Source organism: Ovis aries, chromosome 10, assembly GCF_016772045.2.
Source record: "Ovis aries strain OAR_USU_Benz2616 breed Rambouillet chromosome 10, ARS-UI_Ramb_v3.0, whole genome shotgun sequence".
Classification (NCBI taxonomy): Eukaryota; Metazoa; Chordata; class Mammalia; order Artiodactyla; family Bovidae; genus Ovis; species Ovis aries.
In genome coordinates, this window is record NC_056063.1 from 16,982,537 (window position 1) to 17,009,860 (window position 27,324).

Genomic DNA, 27,324 nt, shown 5'->3' on the forward strand with positions numbered 1-27,324 from the left:
TTCTTCAAGTCTGAAACTGATGATTACACAACAAACAGCTCAGTTTAAACTCTGCTAGGGATTATACAACAACAGTGTATCCTGCTTGAGGACAGTTTCTCCTTCCTGAAAACCCGCTGGCTAATCCTGATATTTTAGAATGCATATTATGGGAGTGGGTCTAGTAGGATCTTTCTACTGTTAAGTTCTAATCCTGTTATCCTAAAATGTAAATTGTGGGAGTGGGTCTGATAACATTTTCACAAACTTGAGACAATCTTTTGATTTATTGTAAATCACTCCCTTGCTGACACTAGCGAAGGGGGCATTCTCCGTCCCCCTTCTACTGTCTGTGTCAGAAGCTTTCTGTGTTCCTTTTTCACTTTAGTAAAACTCTGCTACACAAAAGCTCTTGAGTGATCAAGCCTGGTCCCTGGTCCCGAAGCTCAGTCTTCGGGAGGTCACGAATCCAACATGGTTCACCCTAAGCTGTCGCTATTGACTCTATAAGAACCTGTGTGAAACACGAGGAACCACCCAGTGCTCTTATGGAACCTAAATGGGAAGGAAATCCAACGAAAAGGGGATATATGTATGTGCTGCGCTGTTCTGTCACTTCAGCCGCGTCCAAATGTTTGCGACCCTATGGGCTGTAACCTGCCAGGCTCATCTGTCCCTGGGATTCTCCAGGCAAGAATGCTGGAGTGGATTGCCATGCCCTCCTCCAGGGGGCCTTCCTGACCCAGGGATTGAACCCAGGTCTCCTGCACTGCGGGCGGATTCTACACCCACCGAGCCACTTGGGAAGCCTGAATATATGTAAACATATAGCTGACTCACTTTGCTGTACAGCAGAAACTGATACAACATTGTAAAGCAGCTATAGTCCAGTAAAGTTTTTGTTAAGAGTCACTAAATTTTTAAACGCAGTTAAGAAATATTGGTTGCTCCAACACTTTTGAAATACCTGATCCACGTTCAAGTCGGAGGTAGGGGATCACCGCTCAGAGGGATGTGGCCTGTCTTGGTAGGAGTTACACTTTAGATTCGTGTACATTTCACTTTTTATCAGTACACTCAGGCAGCACAGCACTCAGTAGGTGTAAAAACTAACCGGATTCCTTTCAGCGTTTGACACCAAAGCATTTTCTTTCCTTGGTTTGGTCACGTGCTTTCTTGCCCAGTCTTCTCCTCCTTTCTGTTTCTTCTCTATTCCTGTGTCTGGATGTTCTGTCTCTTTCTTCACCTAAATGCTGCTGCTGCTGCGGCTGCTGCTACGTCGCTTCAGTCGTGTCCGACTCTGTGCGACCCCATAGATGGCAGCCCACCAGGCTCCCCCGTCCCTAGGATTCTCCAGGCAAGAACACTCTAGTATTCCCCAAAACTCCATCTTTGGTCCCTAAATCTTGTCTTTCAGACCTCATGCCTTATGTATGTGTGTCCAGTACATTCTCTGTCACTTTGACTTATTTTAACACTAGTCCTCATTTTCCCAGTTGACTAAAATCCAATTTTTCTTAGATGCCTTTCAGTGCCTCAAAATTCAACCTGTGTTAAACTGAGCCTATTTTCTTTCCCAAATCAGTGTATTTGGAATCTTGTTCCTGACCATGCTCCTACGGCCTTTCTCTGGACCCCCACCCCCCAGCTTGGAATCTCAGAGACGATCTTTGACCCTTTCTCCATTGCTTTTTATATGAAACCAGTTATTGAATCGCCAGCCTAGCACCTCACTCCATCTTGCTTAAAATCCAGAGGCCTTTTCCTACTGCTTTCTTGGTTTGCCTTTATTATTTTTTAATTAATTTATTTTAATTGGAGGCTAATTGCTTTACAATACTGTAGTGGTTTTTGCCGTACATTGACATGAGTCAGCCGTGGGTGTACACGTGTTCCCCATCCTGAACCCCCCTCCCACCTCCCTCCCCATCCTGTCCCTCTGGGTCATCCCAGTGCACCAGCCCTGAGCGCCCTGTCTCATGTATCAAACCTGGACTGGTGATCTATTTCACATATGGTAATATACATGTTTCAGTGCTATTCTCTCAAATCATCCCACCCTTGCCTTCTCCCACAGAGTCCAAAAGTCTGTTCTTTACATCTGTGTCTCTTTTGCTGTGGTTTGCCTTTATTTTTTATTCCAAAGTAAAATGAGCAGAGGCTATATTGTGTTGAGGGAAAACTACAGACGTTGACCTGAAGCCCAACCCGCCTGATTTCATATCTTAGCACAGAGTGACTCATTAGTTGGACATCTTGAAGCAAATGGTTTAAATTCTCTGAACAACCTAGTTTTGTGTCTGAAAAGTGTGTGCCCGCGTGCTCAGTTGCTCAGTCGTGTGTGACTCTTTGCGACCCCATACGCTGTAGTCTGCCAGGCTCTGTCTGTGGGATTCTCCAGGCAAGAATACTGGAGTGGGTTGCTGTTTTCTCTTTCAGGGGGTTTTCCTGGCACAGGAATCAGACCCATGTCTCCTGTGTCTCCTGCGTTGGCAGGCGGATTCTTTACCTCTGAGCCACAGGGGAAGCCCCTGGTCTGAAAAGTAAGGGGATTTGATACTTTATTATAGGATTATTGCGAATACAGATAAGATGATAGTTGTCCTGCCTAGCACAATGCCTTATCCATAAGAACCACCCAAGAAAAGTCCATTGAATTGTTGAATGAAGTTTGTAGCATGCTTTGTCTCATGAATTCCAATGTGGGTTGAGAAAAATAGTAGTAAGAGGTCTAGTATTTGAGTATTTGAGTCAAGTAAGTGGATTTTATAGTATTTTTAGGAATGAGGCTATGTTGCTGATTTGTTGGGTATTAGAGCAGTTAAGTGGAACTGTATCATTATTGGCTGTCATGAGGGAAGCTTTCTGAAGGCTCACTTCCTTGGAAGGACACATGGGAAGAAAAGGGTGTACAGAGACTTATATTCCTACAAGTCTACCTGTATCAAACATTCAAAAATTCCTGGAAATAGATAGAGAGGTTCACATCTTCAAATGATAAGCAAAGATGTTCAAGCACTTTAAGTTTTATTATGAATATGTTATGTTAACTCAGTGTCCCTGGGTATAAGTTGATCTGAGCAGCCAGTTCTCATTTAAATCAGTGTCAGTAGCCTTTTCCTTTTTAACAGGGAAAAATGTTAAAGTAAAGAAAGATGTATTTCCTTGGTTTTGGTGTGGAGTGGCAGAGAGGAGAAGGCAGGTAACTGAGGCACACCTTCTTGGGAGCAGAAAGGTGGCGTCCATTCTGCATGGAAGATGGTTCTCGAAAGTGGGAGAATTTTCTTCAGTGCTGATATATCTTTCCCAGCCACTTAGGGATCATTTTCCTGGTTGCCAGCGACAATGTTTTACAGAAGGCTATGGCCTCTATACTCTTAATACTTAAAACCTCAAATCCAGGTTGTTGCCTCTGGAGGTGTCTGGCCAATTAATATTCTTGCTGGTGTCAGGTTGCAGAGTTCTCGTTGAAATTCAAAGCTTCCTTGGTTTTGAACATTTAGCTCCATTTTAGAATGAAGGAAGGACATGATCAATATTATAGAGGAAACTTAAGGAATAGTTTTTAGAGCCTTGTCGTTTTAGAGTTGAAGAGCTCTTAGAAAAAAGGAGAGGAAGTAACTGAGAAAGGGAAAAGTTATCAATAACTGTACTCTGAAATCTAATTACAGACATTAGTAGTGGTTGCTAACCATTAGGGGTGTCAGAAACCAGAATATTTGAAGCAAGGGTTTATTTATACTCAAGAGGAGGCTGATGGCTGTTATTGTGGGAAACCAGTTCAGTTGCAGAAGCCAAATATGGTGCAGGTATGCACAGCAAAAATGCACAGCGAAATGGCTGGTGCAGCAATTTGCCTGAATTTTGAACTGCTCTTTGTTTCCTCCTTTTCTTTTAGTTTTCTGAAGTTCAGTTTTAACCTTCTCAGAGCATGGCCCTTATTGTGGAGGGTGTGAAATGGATTGGTGTAGTGTTCAAGAACTGGTTTAAGATTCACTTGAAATGATGACCCTCTGTTTCTAGTTTTGCAGCGTTTTAAGTTTTCAAGTGATTGTCATCCTCAAGTGGTAGGTAGCAGAACTCCTTTCAAAGTTAGATGTAAATATAGACTCCCAGATTTTATGCACATGCAGAGTTTCACATTTCTATCTAAAAATACCCTGTAAAATATTATTAAAATTAAATTATATTTGTAGAATTTATATTTTTAAAATTAAAGTTGACCAAGATATCTCCAGGCCACTTAAAGCCAGGATCTGGTTGCTGTTGGTCATTGGCTCAGGCATGTGAGGATGGTGGGAATGAAGGGGGCAGGCTGGCCACGAGGGGAAGTATTAAGTCACTTGGGGAAGTGAGGGTGAGAAATTTTGCTGTGGTGGGTTTTCAGAATGAACCAAGCCGGAAAAAGGAAATCATTCTCTATGGGTATTGTTCACTGTTGTGTGGACATGAAGACAATTAACAGCCAAGTGTCGTATACACAACAGAAAAAAACGTTACTCTGCCTTTGATGAAAGGGGAACAGGGTATGCAGAAAGAACATACAATTAAGAGAGGTGTTCTGTGCAAGAGGAAGCTTACTTGGCTCAAGTGAAGTAGCTGCTTTTCACTGCAGTCCAGGCACAGACAGTGCATTCAGAGAAGCAGTTATACAGTAACTCCTGCGTCCTTGTTTATTCCTTTCCTTCACCGAGACTCACGTCGGGTGAGCCTGGGGCGTTCTCACCATGAGACCGGCCCTGCTTTCTTTGTGTCCTTTAGCTGCATACTGTGACATTTTCTTCATAGGTTTGTGATGGTTAGTGATTTCACATCATTATTTCTGTTCCTTTTTGGAATGTGTGTGTGTTCAGGCTCAGTGGTGTCTGACTCTTTGCGACCCCATGGATTGCAGCCCACCAAGCTGCTCTGCCCATGGAATGTTTCAGGCAAGAATACACGGGAGTGGGTTGCCGTTTCCTTTTCCGGGGGATCTTCCCAACCCAGGAATTGGAACCATGGCTCTTGCGTCTCCTGCATTAGCAGGTGGATTCTTTACCCCTAGTTCCACCTGGGAAGCCCTGGAAACCAAGTAGTAAACAGAGATGATGATCCCTGGGTATTCATGTTCTTCCAGAGAAATGACAGGATCCTAGAGAAGATGGGAGGGAGAAGGTCGGTTGTGTGATGACACGTTTTAATCCTGGTTCTCCGGGCTGGAACAAGTAACTTGGTTTGTTTTGGCATGAAATTTTATAGCCCAGCCTGGTTCTCCACAGCATGCCTTTGAATGGCCATCTTCAATTGGCTTACGTTTTTAAAAAATAGAACAAGAAGCCATATTTTACCAGTGGCTGAAATTTTAGCAATCAGGAAATAAAATACATGGCTAAAACCTAATTCAGTTCTTTTTGATCCCTCCCATTGCTTTTGCCACATTAGTGGTGTTGGGTATGGTTTAACCTTTATGTACAGATTAGGTGTTGGGCCAAGCACTTTTATATCCATAAACTAATACATCATATTAGGTAAGTATTATTACCTATGTTTTATGGATGACAAAGCCAGCGAGGTTAGTTACAGAGACGATTATAGTAGAGATGAGATTTGAACCCAGGTTTTCTCCACAGTTAGTGACCTCTTTACCAATTGCATAGGTGAATCTGTTATAGAAATCTTTCTATAAATAATTTTCTGTTAAGTGAAAATTCCATGTTTCATGTTGAAGTGAACCCATTCACTTACAAAAAAGATACATTCCAGTAGAATAAAAAATGTATATGCTGCCTGATAATAAAACCACATGTATATAGCCATGTTTTTATCATCACATACATTAAGGAAAATAACAGATAAACCAATAATAAATAATGTCAAATACCAGAATTAGATCTGAACGTATTGATATTAATAAGGAAGGCCATAGTCAAAAATGTATTAAAATAAGACTCTAAAAGAAACCATACAGAAGTGACTTGGTTTGTGAATTCTTTAATTTAGGAATTAAATGAAGGGAGTGATACTTGAAGAGAAATTTAGCCTGCAGACTTAGGCTATCAGAAACATTCAGATTATGGTGAGCTGCCTTTTTTCATCCTGAAATGGGGAAACAGATCATTAAGTCTGGGAAGAAGTCATTTGGCTGAGAAAGATGACGACAAAGCCTTAGCAGTAGTCACCGACTCGCAGGGCCCACTGCCCTCCTGCCCCGTGCCCCCTGCCCCCTGCCCCCGCCCCGCCCCTCCTCACGCCATCGTCCACCTTCATCATCTCCATCTCGGACGCCAGGCCCGCCCAGCCCGGACAAGGAGAGAGACGGGAGGCGCTGGGCAGCCCTTGCTCTGTGATGGCAGCAAGGCCCAAGCCACCATGGCCGAGTCTGTAATTTCTACTTCTGAATAAGTGGCCCTCTTTTCCCCCATTAATTTACTCTTTTGTAATGAGTGAGTGTAAAAATCATTTTTTTTTTAATATTGCTTTTAGATGTGACTCCAGGCTGGATTTGAAAATGAATGTTGGTCATTACCTTATCGGATGCTGTTGCAGCCTTATTTTTAAACCCCCTTTCCTCCGAGGGCCTGTTCAGAGTGCAAGAGGGCTGCCGCAGACAAGTGGGGGCCGGGAGGGTGGGTTGTGGCCTGAGGCACTTATTTGCTTGAGAAAAATTGCTGCCAGATGAGTGGTTTTTAGAAAGCTCTGGCTGCTGATGTGGTCTTTAGTAGGGAGAGGATTAAAGGGAGTGCAGTTTCTCCTCTTCTTTATAAATATTTGCTGGAGAGCTAATGGGTTTTTGTGTGCCTGTGTATTTCCTTTTTCTATTGGGGAAATTACCAGTAATACAGCAACATCCTGTGATAAAATAGACGGAGTACAGGCTGAGGGAATGGATGGATGAAATAGAGGAAATGTGCCCCGGGCCTGTGGCACGCCGTAGTATGACTAGTCCTGGCATCTTGATTTGCTTACAGGTGATTAACGACAGTATCAATAGAGGAATGTGTAGGGCATAAATAAATAGGCTCTTCCATCAGCTGCTTTTAGCAGAAAAAGCATTCATCCCCATCAAAGAAACCACAAATGCTCCCCCAAGCCTAAATTTTATTTTCAATTAGTTACCCAGCCTGGAAGAACGCCAGTGGGGATAATCCCATGTAACTTCAAATGCTCCCATGTCTGAAGGAACAGAGCCTTCATCACATCGCGTAAATGGTGTAGAGACGCTCTGCCGGTGCCGTACCTGCTAATCTGATTAGATGCCTGCACTGAGGTAGTGAGACTGGGAATACTGTAAATCTGAGTTTCCAGCCAGACAAACATAGGAAAGATCTCCAACTGTACTCGCTGATTCTGTGGAAAATAGCGTAGAAACTTCTAAAAATACTTACCTTTGTTCTCCTTATCCTGTCTTCAAAGGGGAGTTCAAATATGGCTCCAAAATGCAAGGATTAGCTTACTATGTTTTAATTTACCGATCCTCACTATGTGAAATTATATATTAATAAATATTTTAAACCACAAATTGCATTCCAAAATATTTACTTGTTGCCTTTTAAGAAGGGGCTTCCTGGGTGGCTCGGCGGTATAAGATTCCGCCTGCAGTGCAGAAGACGCAGGACATGTAGGTTCGATCCTTGAGTCAGGAAGATCCCCTGGAGAAGGAAATGGCAACCCACTCCAGGATTCTTGCCCAGGAAAATGCCATGGACAGGAGCCTGGTGGGCTATAATCCATAGGATCGCAAAGAGCCGGACACGACTAAGCAGCTGAGCATGGATGCATGCCTTGTAATAAACTGAGTTCTTTCCAGAAGGAGTGTGAACAAAGCTTGAAGAAAGCTCTCCCAGCAGGGCATGTGGAAGGCCCCCTCCTCCAGCCAGAGGAACCCTGCTGGGTTCCTACAGGTGTGCGAGGGCAGCAGGAGGACTCTGAGGGCAAGAATCACAGGCTGGCAGCCCTGGTCCCTTTGTCAGCTGCCCCCACACAGCAGGAGAGAGTGTCAGGGCGAGCCCACCACCCCAGTCCAGCCTGTTATCCTCGCCAGTGGAGCTAAGAGCTCTCTGGTCCTTCTGGTGCCAGGATACAGCCCCCAGGCTCTCACTGTCCTCCCCTCTTTGCTGGACCCTCCTAGAGAAGGCCGTGCCCCTCTCTGGAAACAGCTTTCTTTGTAGGCCTGCACAGTGGAGAGAAGATATGGCTGTACATTTTCTTGCTAAACCCTGGTTACCTGGCATCGGGCACCTGGTCAGGGTGGTTGCTGGCAGGCACCCAGATTGGAGAGGTTATTTTGACAGCACAACCCCTGCTTTTTCTGAGCCCATAAGTTAGAGACACCCTTTGACTAACCAGCTACCCACCCCCTCATACGGGTAGGGTGAGGAAGTAAAAGATTCAGTTGAAATATATGGAAAAGTGCACAAATCTAAGTGTACATCTTAATGAATTTTCACAAGTAGAAACACCCATGTAACCAGTGTCCTAGTGAAGTTTCCTTTTATAATGATTTCTTCCTTAATTATAGAAGCAATTTGTAGGAATTTTTGAAAAATACAGCAAGGTATAATAAAGAAAATACAACCCATGCATTGTACCTATTCCCCCTAAAATGATCACTGATTAACATTCTGGTGTGTTTCCAGCCTGTCTGTTTCTCTCATACACACACAAAGATATATATATATATATATATATATATATATATATATGCATGTCCATAAATACACACACAGTCCAGCAACCTCTGAAGCTTCATACACGTGTGTGTGAATAAACACAGACGTTCCAAATAATTGCAGTAACATGCATAACCTCTGAAGCTTCATACATGTGTGTGTGAATACACACAGAAGTTCCAAATAATTGCAATAACGTGACCTACAGATTTGTAGATACTTAACTGTCTGGTGGTTGGCTTCCTCAGCAGAGTAGCCAAGATATAAGGGGAAACGAAAAACCATTTGTCTCCTTACTCGATAGCAGGAAAAGAGCTGCTTATGATGGAGGGGATAAATAGATGGCTGACATACACTTATGGGTGATTCATAGGTTTCATTTATTCAGTATTTTCCTTCTCTCTCCTAGCACTGACGATAGGAAGTGTAAAGACTTCTTAATGCAAAGCATTAAGTAGAGACCTTTTCATGCAGAGCAAGAGTGAGACCTGGACTCACATGTTTCTGGCTCCTCCGTGAAACTGAACCCCTTTTGGCTCTAGCTTCACTTTTACCAAAAGGCCAACTTTCCTTTTTGTTTTTTTTAATTAGCTCTCACAGATAGCCAAGCAGAATTCAACCACAGAGCTCTTGCTTTAACAAAAGGAAGCAGAATCACAATGTTGGAAATGGGCCCGGTGGTTTTGTGAGTTGCAGCGAAATGATCTTCCCCATCACAACGAAGATGGATGCGATGGTGCTTCACTGCGCTGAAAAGCTGGGGGCCTTGGTGGTTGCTGAGTCTCCGCTCACACTCTCGGGAAGGGAACAGTTGGCACCAGCTTCCCGTTGCTCTTGGTTGAACAGCCTGTGCTGTCCATCTGCTTTTGGGCTGGCCAAGTCTGCAGGGGGCTTGATAGGGTCCCTCGTGCTGAGAGAAGCTGCTTCCATCAGAACTGCCTGCAGTTCTCTTTTTTACTTATTTTTAAATTTTTTGTTTTATTTTTGTTTTGACTGCAGTATGCAGAATGTGAGATCTTAGTTCATCTGGGATCGAACCTGTGTTCCCTGTATTGGGAGTGCAGAGTCTTAACCCCTGGACCGCCAGGGAAGTTCCTGCCTCTCGTCTTTTAATATCTTTTATATCCTTATACACTGGGGATTTGAATGTTTACACATATAGAAAGTTTACTGGACTTTTTATATTTGCAAAATGTTTTCTTAGATCACACCTTTCTCCTTGCTTGTTAAAAAACATGTTCACAGGAGCATCCATGGTGGTCCAGTGGTTAAAACTTCACCTAGTTCAGGGAGCTTGGGTTCAATCCCTAGTTGGGGAGCTTAGATCCCACAGGCTCCCCCCCAAAAAACAAAAGCAAAAAAAACCAAACATAAAACAGAAGCAAGCAATAGTGTAACAAATTCAGTAAAAGCTGAATAGTCCATATCAAGGGAAAAAAATCTTTAAAAAGACAGTACGAGTCGAAAGGCATTAAAAATAAATATGTTCACAAACAGTAGGAAGTAGCCTGCATGTTTACCAAAGTTCTTATGTTTCTTTGCAGTCGGAATCAGCTGTCTGCTCTGCCGGCCTGCCTGTGTGGTCTCCCTCTCAAAGTCTTAATCGCAAGTAACAACAAACTTGGATCGCTGCCTGAAGAGATAGGTCAGCTCAAACAGTTAATGGAGTTGGTATGTTACTGATTTTTCAGATGCCCTTCTTGTTTGTTTGCTAATCATAGCCCTTCAAGGTAATCAGAAAGACTTTTTCCTACAAGGGGTCAAGGAGAAGATCATGTTGTTGGAGGTCTGTATATGATAAAGACATTAAGTGGGGAAGGGAATAATCATGGCTTTGCTGTGACAAGGAGTTCCTGAAATTTACCGGTTTCCTGTAGTTTATACTTTCTGAAGTTTGCAGGATTTACAGTTCCTCAGGTTCACAAATTATGCTATGGTAGTTAGATCACTTTTTTTTTCAGATTGGATAAGTAAGTTTGTAGTGAAATATGGATACACTGGCAAAATAATCTGCAAATTAATTAGTAGGCCACACTTTGTGAAGGTGTATAATTAAGTCAGAAAGAACAGAGTGCTCTGATTCTGTAAGGATTTTAGTAACCATTGTCCCCAATTGATGTGACTTTAGAATGTGACCATAACTCCAGGGACAAGAAAGAAGAGCAAATTATAAATAGGCAGAGATGGGTTGGAACTATGTACCTGAGGCCAAGAGGTCAGCTTTTTCACCACTAATTGAGTTACTGACCTTGTTTCTAAAAGGGGAAAAGAGTGAGTTCTTTCTCAACTTCCATTGAGCTAAGGTATCTTGGGTGAATGAAGAGGTGAGAATAAGCAACTGGGCTCAACCATAATCATCACAATTTATCCTCCAACAAGAGTGCTTCCATACCGTCCTTGTTGTCGTCCGGTCACTCGGTCATGTCCAGCTCTTTGCAACTGTCTCTGTGTTAAGCACAAAGCAGGGTGTTCTGATTACAACCGTGAAAAGGGTACAGTGCCTTCCTTGAATCAGACACCAATCTAGGGCACTGATGGCCCATAACTTTTCTCTTGCGTGCCAGTTCCAGTGAATTTCTTTGTGGCTGCCTGGAACACTGGGGTGATGGCTTATGGGGCCCAGATAGAGCGTGCTGGGACTCCACGGGCAGGTGTGTGTCTGGAATTGGCTCAGAAAGGAGCAGCACCCATGTCACGTCCGTATCCACTTTGACTTTAGGAAAGAAGTGAGTAGTTGCGGTATAAAGGCAACAGAGCTCTGCACAGAGTGCCTTTTTCTGTGACAGCAGAATCTGAAGCTCATGCCCACTAGCTCACACCAAGAGCTAGGAGTCACATCACTGGTACCACGGCATCTGGTCAGGGATTATGAGTGACCAGCAGAAGACACTGGAAAGGTATTGAGAACCGTGTTGGCCATTGGTTTTCTTACTCAAGCTTTCCATACTTCACTGTACAGTGGAGAGGTTGCCTCGCCCACAGATCCCAAGGTTAAATGTTCTTAAGCTACAGTATTTAGCAGGACCTGCTAGCATGTTTCAGCCCTGGTGTCTGAGTGAGAGATCTGGATCCGGTGTCCTCTCCTGACCTGATCAGTGATGCCCAGGGCCTTCGGCCACACTGCTTGGACATGGCTGCTTGACTGCCGCCACCTAGAGGGACGATTCCGAGAGAAGACAGATATTAATTTGGGCGGATACACTCCTCCTACAAAGTCTCTATTACAAGAAGTAAGTGCTTGGCCTGGGGTCTGATTGATTCAGTCCTGGGTTTGTACAGGAAGAGACCTTTGAGAGTCTCCTTAACGTAAGTCCAGGTGAGGGACAGACTTGTGAGCACTTTTGAGCATAGCACTGTTTCTGCAAGGACTGTTTCTTCCTTCTCTTCTTTGCTTGGTCAATTTTTAGCCAAATTGATTTCACTTCCTCCAAAAATCCTTCCCAGATTCTCCAAGCCAGAGTAAGGTGCTCCTAAGGCCAGCACTGTCTACATAGCACTGAATTTTCGTGGAACCGCATTTGTCTTCTCACTTGGCGTTCTCTAGGTCAGTACCCACTAAACCCAGAAAGCTGCTTTAGCACCAGATCAGCATGTTACTTGTTGTATCCCAGTGCTTAAGACAAGACGTTGTTGTGTAGTCGCCAAGTTGCGTCTGACTCTCTCTGATCCTATGGACTATACCCCTCCAGCTCCTCTGTTCATGCAGTTTTCTAGGTGAAAATACTGGAGTGGATTGCCATTTTCTTCTCCAGGGGAATCTTTCTGACCCAGGGATCAAACCCACGTCTCCTACACCGACAGGATTCTTTACCATTGAGCCACCAGAGAAGCCCCTGACGCAAGATTGACATCCCCAAAACGTGATTGCTAAGGGCTACTATTAGGTCGGGGAGAGTGGGCCAAGAAAGTGGCTTGGGATAGATTGGGAAGACTCCCACGTGCCATCCCAGTGAGGGGTGACTCTGTCTTTCAGTCCAGGTTAATTCAGAAGTTTCCATATTAACTGACCCCAGAAAACAAAAAGTATACCAAAAACACTTGGGATGAAACTGAGAGTTATATGCCTTTAAAAAAAATGCTTCTTTTAGGATTCTGATAAACACCCAAATCTAAGTTTACTAGAATTTGGATTAGGTCTTGCCAATCCAGTGTGAATAAGGAGCTGGGTTTTTTCCACTGCCCAGGCTCCCATGGAGTGGATGGGTGGCACGTCGGTGAGGTCAGTCTTTGGCAGCCAGCATGTGTTTCGGTCCCGCTGCACCCGGGCTTAAGCTGACAGCGTGCCCGCCCTCAGCTGTGTGGCTACCGGCCTGCTCATCCGCTAAGAGGGGGCGCACATATTGAGCCCTGGAGCCAGCCCCACGCGGAGCAGGGCTTTCCTCGGGTGTTCTTGTCAGCTGCTGAGCCGGCATGCGGCAGAAGTGGAAGAGCACCGTCTGCAGCCTCAGGGCACACGAGCTGCTGGCTGGCTGTAAGGGGGTGCTTTGGGCCTTTTCTTTGCTCCCGGACCGGAGCCCAGCTCCCGAGAAGGCCACTCTTGCTTCCTGGATCCAGCACCGTCAGCAGCCCCCTCCTTGTGTCTTTTCTCCACTAGCAATAAACTGTTGAACCCCTGAGCTCTGGAATGTGAGAGCCATAGGGGTTTTTTAAAAGACATCTCGTCCAAACTTTGAACATCTTGCAAAAGGAGAAATCCAAGGCAGAGACGTGGTGAATGATGCCCGGAAGGTCACCCTGGTGTAGCTGACTTACAACCCAAACAGAAATGCACTCACCCAGCACGGTTCTGTGAAAAGACCATGCGGGCAGCAAACGTCATTTTATTTTTTGTTGCCTTAAAAAAAAAATATTGGGATATAATTGATTTACTACTTTTTGCTGTATGGCAAAGCGAATCAGCTATACATATATTCACTCTTTTTAAGGTTCTTTCCCTATATAGGTCATTACAAAGTACTGAGTAAAGTTGCCTGTGCTGTATAGCAGGTCCTTATTAGTTATCTATTTTCGATTTAGTAGTGTGTACCTACCCTAGTCCCAGTCTTCCAGTGTATCCATCCTCCTTTTTCCCCCTTGGTAATCATAAGACTGTTTTTTACATGTGTGACTCTATTTCTGTTTCGTAAATAAGTTCACTTGTATCATTTTTTTTTTTTTTTTTAGATTCCACATATAAGTGATATCACACGATATTTGTTCTTCTGGAAATGTCATTTTAAGTGTGCTAGTAGCCACATTAAAAGAACAGAAGCAAGGGAAAGTCATCTTTACAGCATATTTTAGTTAACCTTAGATAGCCAAAATATTGTTTCAACATCTCTATAATATAAAACGGATGTATTTTACAGCCTTTCTTTCACCCTAAGTTTTTAAGGTCAACTGTGTATTTTCCACCGGCAGCACATCACAGGTGCGACTGACCACACTTCTGTTGGCCAGTAGCCACGTGTGGCTCGTGGTCACCCTTCATGGGCAACCCTGTATTCTGTGCTCTTTCTGCTCTATGAGCAAGCATGATCTTTGCAAAAGGCATTTATTTGCAAAGTTGATGAATATGTAATAAGTTAACATTATTTAACCACAAAGGGTGACTGGGCCTTGCTTAAGATCACAGACTAAAAATGACTGGTTTCCATCCGTTCTTATTTGTCTTTCATATCTTTTTGCTTAAAATAGTACTGATACTACAGGTAACCACGTCAGAGGATTTTTAGCTATCAGTTGGAAAAAAAATTCCCTGGGGAGCCTAAAATAATTCTGGAATTGCATGGCAGGCCCCTGTTTTGTAGTTACACAGTAACCAACTTGCAAAAAAAAAAAAAAAAGAAAAGAAAAAAATTTTGGGAGCTCCCCAAAGCATTCAGGCTACATGAAGCCACCTAAGTGCTGATAAAAATCTCACAGTTTATTATTAGGCTCTGCAAGGAGATCCAACTAGTCCATTCTGAAGGAGATCAGCCCTGGGGTTTCTTTGGAAGGAATGATGCTAAAGCTGAAACTCCAGTACTTTGGCCACCTCATGCGAAGAGTTGACTCATTGGAAAAGACTGATGCTGGGAGGGATTGGGGGCAGGAGGAGAAGGGGACGACAGAGGATGAGATGGCCGGATGGCATCACTGACTGGATGGACGTGAGTCTGAGTGAACTCCGGGAGTTGGTGATGGACAGGGAGGCCTGGTGTGAGGCGATTCATGGGGTCGCAAAGCGTCGGACACGACTGAGTGACTGAACTGAATTGAGCTGAAGCATTGTTTAACTATTTGGAAGAAATATTTTGAAAATGTTCATTTTAGACTCAAAGAGTATCCTAAACTGAGTTGTAAACCCTTCTCTTCCAAGAGTCATCATTGGCTTAAAAGACAAAAATGATAGCACTGTGGCCATCTGTAAGAAAGGAGATGCCCTCTCTGATTTTTGAGAGGAGTTGGAATACAGTATCTTACCTTCCTGAATATATCAGTTACCTAAGAATCTTAAAACATAAAGCATTGGCATTTAGTGATTGTGCAAAGTATGGATAAGCAATTTTTCCTCCTTCCCTGAAGACTTTCATTAAGAAGTACTTCTGAGATTTTTTTCCCTTAAATCCACAGGAGAGGCCAGGATGGATTAACACATCGTTTCAGGTGCTGGAAAACTCAGGGAGCCTGAGCCTAATCTCTGCTGAGTTTCTGCCTCAAAGCATCATTTCTGGTGGGAATGATGTAGGACTCTTTGATCTCCTTGGGCACTGGATTACTTCTGTACTGCTTATCTCCTTAGAGCTGTAGCTGTCTGTGTTCCTTTGTTAAGTCTTTATATCTGCGTGTTCTTTCTATCAGGGACAGAGATACGTGGCACTGGCATTTACTGAGCACTTAAATTGTATGCCACACACTTGGCTGGGTATATTTATCATTCGATCTTGACAATCGCCCAGCAAGGTGGATATCCTGTCTACCTTTCACAGACAAGTTTGGGTTTCAGAATTACTTACCCAAAGGCATGGGGCTATGATGTGGTGAAGCTGGAGTGGAAACTGAAACCTCTGCATGGCACAACGGTGGCTGAACTCACTGGGCCCTCATCTGGACTGCAAACCTCTCATGGAGAGAAGCCCTGGTTTCTTTCTGTGGAGCTTCCTTGTTTCAGCTTGCAGTGGTTTTCCCATTAAAGTTGTGGCAGGCCATGAACAGCAGGGAGAATGTTACAAAAACAGGGTGTGGTACAAATGGACAGAGTCTGTGAGAGTTTCCTCCTTGAGGAACCACAAGCCAGGCACAAGGGTCAATAGACTTCTCTTGAGTTGACTAAACATCATTTTATTCTTAAGATCCTGCAAACGTGTCTTTTGTTGTGTGTGTGTTTTGTTTTGTTTTTTTTTTTTTTTTAATTTTTATTCTTACTTTAATTTACTTTACAGTACTGTATTGGTTTTGCCATACATTGACATGAATCCGCCACGGGTGTACATGAGTTCCCAATCCTGAACCCCCTTCCCACCTCCCACCCCATATCATATCTCTGGATCATCCCCGTGCACCAACCCCAAGCATCCTGTATTCTGCATCGAACATAGACTGGCGATTCGTTTTTTACATGATAGTATACATGTTTCAGTGCCATTCTCCCAAATCATTCCCACCCTCTCCCTCTCCCTCAGAGTCCAAAGGTCCGTTCTAATCTGTGTCTTTTGCTGTCTTGCATACAGGGTTATCACTTGTCAGATCATACCTGAAGGATACGGTGTGTTAAATATTTGGTGAGAAATACTGTGTGAAGCCATGTTGTAATTAGCAAATGGCTCTGAAGAAGATAGGCACACTAAGAACACAATAATTTGAGAACCTTTTATGGGGTATTTGTCAAAAGTCACTATCTTCCCTGGTGGCTCAGATGGTAAAGCGTCTGCCTACAATGCCGGAGACCTGGGTTCAATCCCTGGGTCGGGAAGATCTACTGGAGAAGGAGATGGCACCCCACTCCAGCACTCTTGCCTGGAAAAATCCCATGGACGGAGGAGCCTGGTAGGCTACAGTCCATGGGGTCGAAAAGAGTGGGACACGACTGAGCGACTTCACTTTCACTTTCACTTTGGTCTCACTGGATCTCTGATTGTGCTGACTCACTGGAGTCCACAGATGGTCCATCTCTCGTTTGGTTTTTCTCAATCCTGTCTCCTCTCAACTTATGCTAAGGGTAAAAATTGTGTCTTCCAGTGCTTAGCTTCACGTAAGAGAACATAATATCACTGTTTTAGAAACCTGCTCTTTCAACCCCAAAACTCACAGGGTCTGACTCAGGTAATAACTGACTAGAAGGTGCATATTCTGGCCCTGAGTAGACACACTATTGTTTTTCTTCCCTGTTTTTGTGTGAAATGTCTGGTTGTGTGGAGAGTTGGAATTCAAGGACAGAGTAGACACAGGATGTATTGAGCAGCTTCTAAGGAAAATCTCTTCTTCATTATTTTTATGTGTAGCATTCCGGTCTCTGAGGTAGATGTAATGGAGACAGGAATTCATGTCTAATCAAATCTTAGGTCCTTTCATAGTCTCTGCAGATGCCTCCCAGCCTCTCTGGTTTCTGTTAGAAAATTGGAGAACCAAGGCCTGTTCAAGGCCCCTTCTGTTGCTTCTATCTCTGCATTTCTTATAAAGAGCTGGGGGATGAGGTATGTGTTTGTGGGAGTGTGGAAGGGTGTGAACTAGAGTTTTATACTAGGAGACTCTCAGTAAGTGTTGAGAGGTAATAATTTATCATACCAGAGGTTGCTTGAAAAAATTTTGAATTTAAATGAACATACCAATTTCTTTTAAAAAGTTCTTACTACAGGCTTTTAGATTTTTGATTGCTAAAAAATCGAAATTGACATTACTCCTAAGTCAGTTAAGTATCTATCTTTCAACAGATTTCTTCATTATTTCTACTGTGGTAGAAGGGTTTTCCTGATGTTGTAAGGAAATTAGAGTGATCTATAATCTCATCTCTTCTTTTTACATAGGAACAGAGAGGTTAAGATATTGCCCTCAAGTTGCACAGTGGAAGTCACACAAAAGACATTTCCATAAAAGGACATGGCCACATGATGGGAGGCCAGTAGTATTAATAGCTTGTATTTCCTGTCAGAATGTTCACATTTTCTTCTGTTAAATAAAGAGCTAGATTTTAAAATTTGACTCAAGCCATAGTATAACAACAGTAAGATTTTGAAAACCCAAGAGTCAGGGGAAGATAGCTCATGAGAATACCACATGTAGTTTTGCGGCGTAGCCTGGTCTCCCTGGAAACCTTCTCTAACCAAAAATCATCTTGTCACACTTAATTATGTTGGCTTTCATTAAAAGTTACAACTTGAAAAAACAGGTCTAGTCTTTCTAAAAATGTTATATTCTGAAAATGAACCTTTCCTGCTTTAATAATCTTGAACCTACGCTAATATTTTAAATCCTTGCAATTTTTGCATTCTGAAGGTAAGTTTGCAACTAGCAGTCAGTCAGCTAAAATGTTTTAATCTTGAACACGCATCTAACCCTTCTAGAGACTTTTTTGGTAATTGCCCAGAAGGGTTGTGATGAATGAGAATCTTAACTTCTAAAGTCTTTCTTTGGGTTGCTTCGGAGCATTTTGATTAAACCAGCGGAAAATATGTGTATTTTAAGTCATTGCTGAAGTTCTGAAGTTCTTTGTTTTTTTAATCTAAATGAGAAAATTGCCTGGCTCATAAAACTTGCGTTTGATTGTTTATGTGATTATGTAATGCATAACGATTAGATTCATTTCTGTTTCAAAAAGAATAGATTTAGTAAATATTTATGACACATTTAAGATTTTTGCTTTTGGTCCTTTCTGTATACTTACAATATTATAATGCTAAATATATGGTAATTTGGTTTCTCTATCACTTCATCGGAAATAGATGGGGAAACAGTGGAAACAGTGTCAGACTGTTTTTTTGGGCTCCAAAATCACTGCAGATGTGACTGCAGCCATGAATTTAAAAGACGCTTACTCCTTGGAAGAAAAGTTATGACCAACCTAGATAGCATATTCAAAAGCACAGACGTTACTTTGCCGACTAAGGTCCGTCTAATCAAGGCTGTGGTTTTTCCAGTGGTCATGTATGGATGTGAGAGTTGGACTGTGAAGAAGGCTGAGCACTGAAGAATTGATGCTTTTGAACTGTGGTGTTGGAGAAGACTCTTGAGAGTCCCTTGGACTGCAAGAAGATCCAACCAGTCCATTCTAAAGGAGATCAGCCCTGGGATTTCTTTGGAAGGAATGATGCTAAAGCTGAAACTCCAGTACTCTGGCCACCTCATGCGAAGAGTTGACTCATTGGAAAAGACTCTGATGCTGGGAGGGATTGGGGGCAGGAGGAGAAGGGGACGACAGAGGATGAGATGTCTGGATGACATCACTGACTCGATGGACGTGAATCTGAGTGAACTCCGGGAGTTGGTGATGGACAGGGAGACCTGGTGTGCTGCAATTCATGGGGTTGCAAAGAGTCGGACTCAACTGAGTGACTGAACTGAAGTGAACTGAACTGAACTGGTAGCTTGCAGTAATTATTCTGCGAAACATAGCTTAGGGCTAACAGACAATTCAGAAGGGATTCATTTGATTATTCGAAGAAGCTACTGGATCTGGAACTTATAACTTGATAAATTATCACTACTGAAGCAATATGGGGCATTAATGTTTATTTTTAAAATTTATTTTTTAAATCATATCTTTTAAAAGTGAACTCTCCCCCCTAAAAAACAAAAACAAAAAACATACTTTCTTTTAGACCAAATGAGGAAAGACATGTTCTAAAGAACCAAGCTATTCTAGGAATGTTGCTTTTTCAGTTTCTAACCTGGAGTATCTTATCCAAAAACATCTAGACTATTTTCCTCTCTGTCCTCCTCCTCATTCCCCAACTAATTAAGACATAATTACCTATGTGGTTTTATTTTTGTGACAGAATTCATAACCTCTTTAAAACCTGGCAGAGTTTAGTAGCTGAGAAGGAAGAGGTTAGCACAGTTTTTGCAGTATTGATCATACAAGAGTGAAAAGTCTATCTTGCTTTCCCCTCATTATTTTGGCAGAACAGGAAGTAACTGATGGCAGTGCAGAGTATTATTAAAATAATTTGACCTTCACCATATACCCTTCAAAATGTGAATGGACAATTGGACTTTGTGTTTCTAATGGTCTACAGATGTCCTTCCTCTCTTGCAAGTTAGAAGGAAAAGCTTGTTGTTAACATTATGTGAAGTTCTTTAAAAAAATAAATTAAGAAAGCATTTCCCCTGCTGGTAAGTAAGTATTTAAATATAGCTGAGGGGAGTCTACTTTCTTTGATAAAGCCATTTAGAAATATATGTTGGAAAAATTACCTATATTTAGGGAAGCTTAGGGAAACAGCAGACTCTTAATTTCATGACTTAACCAGCGGTAATCAACAATGTGCAAGATGAATATAGTATACAGAAAAAAAAATAGAATAAAAATGCATTTTATCTCAGAGTATTTCATAATGCTGCCTAAATATATCTGGTGTCTCTTGGCTTGCCCTTCCCACCTCTCTTGTTTTAAGAGAAAGATTTTTTAAAAATTATGTTTGAAACTTCTCAAAATCAGTTTCACATTGAAAAATCTGCAGTTCCCATATTCTTCAAAAATATCTTTCTCATGCTATCACTCACAGACTTATAAAAACATTTCAGATGTCATCATAAATTCTCCTTAAAGGTGGAAAATAATCTCACTAATTCTTCCTCCATGACCTTCCCTTCCTGTCAGCCATCAACAATCTGACTGTGCCTGATCCTGAGTCCAATAAAATAATTTAATTTCGTATATTTCTAGGGCTCATGTGTGTACCATCTGTGTGAAGGCTCTTAGATTTTAAAATGGTACTTCTTGCGAATTTGTAACTTGGTTGAAGCAAAGAAAGATAAAACTTTCATTGCACAGGTTTGGTTATTGACTTCTATGGCTGATGAGATGCTGTAGTAATCGGGAAAAGATGGCATTTCACTTTTTACTTCTCATACATGGAAGTATATTCAGAAAGGCAGAATAATTTACTGACTCAGTGAGGGGGTAAGAGCGACTGAACCAATCTCTAGACCTCCTTTATGTAATTACTTCCTTAGACTTTTATGTCTCTGCAGATGTGCTTGTGGGATTTTTTTTTTTTTTTTTGTTTAAACATTAGGGAAGCCTTTCATAAAATTTGGTGTGACTTTTCTGGGCCAGAAGCAATGCAGCAACAGCCAGCTTGGGGGTGATGCCATCAAACATCTAATGTTCTTAACCTATCTCATGCCAGCCCCCCACCTCTACCCCAAGTCAGACTGCTGAGTGCAGAACAGCATGGTGGGCTGATTCCAGTGTGTGTGCCCAGACTTCATAGATCACAGCTTAAATGCCTTCAGTAGGAGTGATGTTATTCCTCTTCATCAAGTGATATCCATTTAACACCTTCTTGACCAGGACAGATTGGCAGGTCACCTGAGGATTTTGAAAAGAGATGGGATCAGAGGACAGCGATCCACTGTGTTCTGTGCAGCCCTGCTCTTACACAGAGCCTGGAGGTTTCAGGGAACTGGTCAATGAGTTCCTCTCATATAAGTGATTATGAAACGAGGCTTTGTTCCTTCTAAAAGGAGGAGTGAAAGGGGAGTTTTTTTTTGTAGATTCAGCAGTGGTGTGGGATGTTTATGGACTCGATCTCATTCGGATCATTTGTAGTCCAAATATACCTATGGTTCTGCAACACCAAGCAGGATCTGCAAGAAATTTGGTGTGTATATTGAGGCTTCCTGGGCTCCCAGCCAGAGACAGAATAAACCTCAGCATCATGGAGCATCAACATAAAGCAGCTTAAGATGTTTTATCCAATATTTATTGATCTTGTACTTTCTACCTGGCATTCTGCTTGGCACCAGGAGATCAAAGTGGCTAAGAAATAGTCTCTTCCATCTAGGAGCTCGCAGGCTTACAGGAGGAGGCAAACAGTTGAGCGGTTTTGAGCTTGGTACTTTATCCTAGAGTTTCTAAGGAGCTGCTGCAGATGTTTGAGCTGGTGGATGACACAGTGACGTTCACACTGACTGTGTGAAAGATGGATCCAAGGAGGAGCTTGATGCTTGCAGACAACCAGGAGACCATTATAGTGTCTGGCTGAGAGATACTGCTGGTCTGGACTAAGTGGGTAGCTGGGGTGAGGAAGGTAGAGAGCAGGGCAGAGCAACCAGGGACAAGAGGAAGAGTGAGATTAGGGATGATAATACGATAGAAGATTAAAGATATCATGGCCACCATTTTGCATATGTTGAGGTGGTTCTAATCAATGATTCAGTTTAGTTCAGTTGCTCAGTTGTATCTGACTCTTTGCGACCCCATGGACTGCAGCACACCAGGCTTCCCTGCCCATCACCAACTCCTGGAACTTACTCAAACTCCTGTCTGTCGTGTCGGTGATTGCCATCCAACCATCTAATCCTCTGTTGTCCCCTTTTCCTCCCACCTTCAGTCTTTCCCAGCATCAGGGGCTTTTCCAATGAGTCAGTTCTTCGCATCAGGTGGCCAAAGGATTGGAGTTTCAGCTTTAGCACCAATACTTCTAATGAATATTCAGGACTGATTTCCTTTAGGATTGACTGGTTTGATCTCCTTGCAGTCCAAGGGACCCTCAAGAGTCTTCTCCAATACCACAGTTCAAAAGCGTCAATTCTTCTGTGCTCAGCTTTCTTTATAGTCCAATTCTCACATCCATACACAACTGTTGGAAAAACCATAGTTTTGACTAGATGGACCTTTGTTGATTACCAGTGGAGTACTATTTTTTCCAAGGCAGAGAAGACGCAGTCTCCATCCTCCACAGTCTTGCTTGTAAATGTTTATAAGCATGTTCCAGTCCAAAGTTTTCAGCCTTCTGATAAGAATTACATTTAAAATAAATAATATATCTAAACAATGCATTACTATACATAGTTAGACACTGTAAATTGTGAGCCTCTGGTGAGGTAGGGTAGTGGCTGAACAGTGGGTTGGAAATTGGTTCTGAGTGTTTACTCTGCAAGCCTTCGACAATTGACAGAACTTCCCTGGGCCTCATTTTTCTGATCTGTGCATATTAGGCCAGTAATATTGTCCCATGGATCTGTTGTGAGAATTAAGTAAGACTGAAGCACATAAACGCAGCAGCCTGAGAGTAGCTACCAAAGGCTACTAACATGCCTCTTTTCACCTTTTCTCTCCCCAGAGGATGTTTATAAAGCATCGTACTTTCTTCTTTTTCTCTGTGCTAAGCCTCTCGGCCTCGGACCTGGAGACCAATATAAAAATGTACCTGTATAGTTATCCTAATGTGCAAATTCCTTAAGGAGATTTCCCCTGAAACGCTTGATTTCCCAGTGAAAGGCCTTTATTGTTTCTCTTTTTGTTTGCGGTGCAGGACGTCAGCTGCAACGAGATCACAGCCCTGCCTCAGCAGATAGGGCAATTGAAATCCCTACGAGAACTGAATGTCAGAAGAAATTACCTTAAAGTTTTACCACAAGGTAAAAAAAAAAAAAATAGAGGGAAAAATGAATCAAACAGAAGACTTTTATTATTTTTTAATAACCTTTGTGAAGGTAAATCCAGTCATGTTTGTGTGTACCTGTTAATATTAATTATAATTTGAATTTCATGTGTAGCTAACAGAGAAGTTACATTCACGTTGTAATTTTAGTCAAGGGTTTCAGTAACAAAATCATTCCCCTGTATAAAGCCGTGTGTGTGTGTGTGTGTGTGTGTGTGTGTGTGTGGTTAATTTGCTCAGATTCCCATAACAAAGTACCAAGGACTGAGTGACTTAAACAATGGAAATGCATTTTCCTGCAGTTTGGAAGCTGTGGGTCTGAGATCATAGTGGTGGTCGGTTTTGTCTCTTCAGAGGCCTCTCTCCTTGACTTGCAGGGGGCCATCTTCTCTCTGCGTTTTCATGCCGACTTCGCGCTGTGCGTGTCCTAACCTCCTCTTCTTGTGAGGACACCCATCATATTGGGTTAGGACCCTCCTGCCCTAATAACCCCATTAACTCACTTACCCTTTAAAGGCCCTGTGTGCTTCCAAATACAGTTACATTCTGAGGAACTTTGGGGGGTGGTGGTGGTCACGGTTCCAACATAGGAATTTGGGGGGCACATAATCCAGCTCCTATCAGGAGGCAACATGAGTTGCTGTTGGTGTGGACGTCTGATGTCCTCACCTGTCCAGCCAACAGTCAGTTGCTGTGCTTGGTCCTGCAGATCCAGGAAACACCTTGTGTCTGGGATCCATGCTTCAGGCCAGGGTATGCCTCTGCTGAAGTGAAATTGGGACCCCTATCTCTGGTGGTTTTGAAGAATTTCTTGAGGCCTGGAGTAAGGATGTCTTGGATCCATGCTTCAGGCAAGGGTGTGCCCCCTGAAGTGAAATTTGGACCCCTAGCTCTGGTTGTTTTGATGCATTTCTTGAAGCGTGGAGCAAGGATGGCTCTAGAGACTCAAGTCCCCAAAGACACAGCAGGAACTCAGAGCCCTACAGATAGCACCGCCTAGGAGCCAGACTCAGGCAAACGTTTCTCTGCATCTCTGGGCTTCCATATTGTGCCCTCTGATACGATGTTGTGTTGAAGTTCAAGTAAAAAGATACTCAATACAAAAAAATTGTCAGTCAACTTTACTTCAATATAATAAAAATAAATAAAAAGTTAAAAAGATATATATATTCAGAAGTGTTAGGCCATTAAGAACTTTGATAAGCAGCCTTGTAGGTGGTGCTGGATCTGAATTTCACATTTTGGGATCCTCATTTGGACCTGAATCAGGGAGGAGTTGATGAACAATGTGGCATTGAATGCTTTCTCCAGAACATACTCTGGTTTTCCAAGATGACACTGGTTTCTGTCATTTTTCATTTGAGCACACTAGACATGCCCTATTTCAAATTTATATTTGCAAATATACCTCAAAGCTAAAGTGTATATTTGGAAACAGTCAGCATTTGGTTAATCAGACCCTCACACAGCTATTTTAGAACTGCCTGATTTTTATTATTCTGTTCCTGTTTCATGATCTTTGGCTTGAAAGGCTTCGTTATTCACAGCAAGAAAATGGAGCTCATGAAAGGGAAAGAACTTTATAAAATGTCATCTGCTTTAAGTGTTATCTTCCATCTTCACCTTTCTCATCCTGACTAGTATTTTAAAGAAGGAAAATTAGAAACTAAGCATAAAGATTTATCACTTTATTACTTGAGATGACTTGGCATAAAAACAGTGATTTTTCATTTTGTCATTATGCAGTTCTGCTTTTCAATGGATGAAATTGTTTCCTTGGTTTGAGCAAGTACAAAGGAAAAACTCTTATTATATAGACAGCAAATCTGTAAGCATATAACCTTTCATAGCATTAAAGAAAACTTTCATTTAAACTTAAGCTTTTATGTTAATTGTTGAGAAATCATCACTAATTATTGAACTCTTTTTATAAAAATTTAATCATTTAACAGTTTTCTGCAATAGAAACATGAGGGAAGAAAGTGCATCTGTAAAATCAAGAGATTTGTTTCTGACACTGTTCCTTGCTCTCTCTTAACTTAAAAGCATTCCTTCTAAAAAGATCGGTTACAAATTCCTAAGCTTTCCATAGTTCTGTTTTCTCAGGTTCCATATTTTAATAAACACCAAGAGCTAAAGCTTTAGTTTACTGGAAGATCTTTTTTTAAAAAATAATTTCCTGAATATCAAGTGTCTTTTTGCTTCACTCTGGAGAACTCTGTTAACAAGAGAGCATTGATAATGCTCTGAGGCAGTGAATTTAAAGACTTTTAGTGTTTGCTCATTTACTTTTCCTCTTTACTATCCCTCCTTATATACTTTCAATCTGAGGAGGAGGGGAAACGTTTGTGGCCTTACTGCCCAGATCAGTTTTATGGTGTTTTTCCTAATGCAGTAGGGAGACTGACTTTGTACTTTCTGGGACCAGAACAGACAAGAGTGTTAAGGGAGTCATTCATTGCTTCTCTTTGCAGTGGACAGAGAGCAGTGGGATTCATTGTTCTTTGTTATTTCTTACCACCTCTTTTCCTATTCTTTTGACCTTTTCTGAGCAGAGTTACCATTTTCTCTTCCATTTCCTTCTGAAACTATCGGGTTCTTGCGTTCCTAAACTAAGATGGTAATTGTGTCCCCAACAGGCACTAACAGGAATAGTCATTATAAAAACCATCTTTTACTTTAAGTCACCTTCTTTCCCCTTCTGCCATATCTTCCATGAGCTTAGCTCTCTAGTCTTGCTTAAAAGTCTTCATTTTAAGTGACAGTTTGTTGAAGAGCCAGAGTCCGGTTGAACTTCGTCCTGATTTGCCAAGCTAACTTGGTGAGAGTCGAGTCAACCACTGGAGAGATGGATTCATATTACTGGAAGTCACAGCAAAGAGATACTCTTTTTATATAGAGTCCCCCTAATTCTCAGCTCTGTTTTCAGAAACAAAATGAAGTGGAAAGAGCTCTTCCTTTTAAGTTTCTTGATTCCGTGCAGTCCCAGGGCTCACCTCCTGCCTACCTCCCACTGCTGTCCAAGCACTTCATCAAGGCAGCTGGGCCAAGTGAGGCCTGGGGAAGATCACTTATCCTGCTACTGGTCAGAGATGGGTTTGAGCAGAGAATTCCTTGGGGGCAATTTAAAAAAATACACATCCAGCTTGAATTAGATTTCAAAAATTCTGATTAGAAAAGATCTATGCACCCTGATGTTCACAGCAGCACTGTTTACTGTAGCCAAGACATGGAAGCAATCTAACTGTCCATCAACAGATGAATGGATAAAGAAGATGTGGTGTGTACATACGATGGAATATTACTCAGCCACGAATAAGAATGAAATAATGTCGTTCCCAGCACCATGGATGAACCTAGAGATTAGTGAAGTCAGACAGAGAAATACATATACCTTATGATAACATTTTTATATGTGGAATCTAAAAGAAGATACAAATGAATTTATTTACAGAACAGAAATAAACTCACAGACATAAAAAAGAAACTTAGGGTTACCAGAAGATTAATTAGGAGTTTGGGACTAGCTTATACACACTATTATATATATAAAATAGATAAACAACAAAGCCCTGCTCTATAACACAGGCAACTATATTCAATATCTTGTGATAAACTGTAAGGGAAAAGAGTCTGAAAAAACATATGTATATAGTAGTTGTTTAGTCCCTAAGTCGTTTCTGACTCTTTGTGAGCCCAGGGACTGCAGCATGTCAGGCTCCCCTGTCCTCTGCCATCTCCCAGAGTTTGCTCAAATTCATGTCCATTGAGTCAGCGATGCTATCTAACCATCTCATCGTCTGCTGCCCCCTCTCCTTTTGCCTTCAATCTTTCCCAGCATCAGGGTCTTATATATACATACATATGTGTGTATAACCGAATCACTTTGCTGTACACCTGAAACGAATACAACTTTGTAAATCAACTATATTCCAATAAAAAAACATACACATCCTGGGTTTCTCTTACACAACTGCCTGCCTATCATGGACCTGAGTTTGGGAGCTGATGAGCAATGATCCTGTTCCACTGTGCCAGCATTTCGGTTTCATGACTCTTTCCTTTAATCTAGAGCAATTCACTAAGGTATGAAAGAGGGAATGTCCCTTCACACCGAGAGCAACTTGACT

The 27,324-nt window shown here is 42.1% G+C and overlaps 1 protein-coding gene across 4 annotated transcripts in view; it reads left to right on the forward strand.

The window, feature by feature from the left end:
• LRCH1 (leucine rich repeats and calponin homology domain containing 1) overlaps positions 1-27,324 on the forward strand; it is a 220,934-nt gene that overhangs the window by 126,993 nt on the left and 66,617 nt on the right. For all 4 annotated transcript variants that reach the window (XM_027973552.2, XM_027973554.2, XM_027973551.3 and 1 more), the window contains exons 3-4: positions 10,172-10,298; positions 23,066-23,171. In XM_027973552.2, the coding sequence (XP_027829353.1) occupies positions 10,172-10,298; positions 23,066-23,171 (233 nt within the window). The remainder of the gene's footprint in view (positions 1-10,171; positions 10,299-23,065; positions 23,172-27,324) is intronic.